The sequence below is a fragment of the Penaeus monodon genome, chromosome 34 (assembly GCF_015228065.2).
Source record: "Penaeus monodon isolate SGIC_2016 chromosome 34, NSTDA_Pmon_1, whole genome shotgun sequence".
NCBI lineage: Eukaryota > Metazoa > Arthropoda > Malacostraca > Decapoda > Penaeidae > Penaeus > Penaeus monodon.
The window spans coordinates 30,643,004-30,643,951 of NC_051419.1; the positions used below are offsets into that span (position 1 = coordinate 30,643,004).

The 948-nt window shown below is 33.9% G+C and overlaps 1 protein-coding gene across 1 annotated transcript in view; it reads right to left on the reverse strand.

Annotated features, from left to right (window-relative positions):
- LOC119594708 (growth hormone-regulated TBC protein 1-A-like) overlaps positions 1–948 on the reverse strand; it is a 5,279-nt gene that overhangs the window by 1,989 nt on the left and 2,342 nt on the right. Inside the window, exons 4-5 of the mRNA XM_037943766.1 lie at positions 653–813; positions 176–284 (exon numbers count right to left, since the gene is read on the reverse strand). Of these exons, the coding sequence (XP_037799694.1) occupies positions 176–284; positions 653–813 (270 nt within the window). The remainder of the gene's footprint in view (positions 1–175; positions 285–652; positions 814–948) is intronic.

Here is a 948-nt window from a genome sequence, read left to right on the forward strand (position 1 = left end):
CTGATTCCCATGCAGAAATATGATTCCACCAAAAAAATATATGATAAACTAAATCTATCAAAGAGCATAAAAAAAAATCTCATAGGAAAAAGAAAAAGGGGAAAAAAAAAAGGCTATACTGTCTTACATGCAAACCCAGCCTTAATTATACCACCTTTGCATTGGCAAACCTTACCTCAATAGGCAAGACTTCAGCAAAAAGGCAAATGAACCATTTGGTAGTGAGAAGGCCCCAAGTCAGCTCATAGTGTTTGATGTGCCTCCAGACAAGATTGGCTCTCTCTCTGTTTACGTAGAAATTACACAGTTCAATACATTTCTTTAAGGAAAATGAGAGACATTTGTTGGTTGATATTTTGCTGCATTAAATATATCAAAGTAATAGGATCAGACTGGTGATAATACAAATTTCATTTTGATATAATATAGTTTTGTGTAAGTATTATCACTAAGCTTTCATATCTTGTGTACACAATTTCATCACTGTAAGAGTAATAAAACACAAAGTCTTCACAGCAATTAACATCACATATAGAGAGTTTTCTTGCTAATACAATATATATAGTGCCAAAAATCCACAATGCATATGAAGTTACATGTACATTATTATTAGAATTTGTTACGATACTGAATCTTAACCAGACCAACTCACTTTACAAGAGATTCCAACACTTTGATGTCTGTGAGAACACCAATCATATCGGGAGTATAGTACTGAGGCAACAGATCTTCGACCAGAGCATTCAGGAGCCAGAACGTGCTTTCCTCATCTTTGGTAATGATCAGTAGAAGGCCAGCAATGTAGTTAAGGCCCTGTGGAGCAAGTTTTCAATGAAAGAAGTGTTACTTCTTGCTGTAAAAATAGTCTGGTATGTTTGATTACAATAAAATATTGAATCTAAATCTAAAGAATGTCTACATATATTTCGTTTATTTGATGCCTACTCA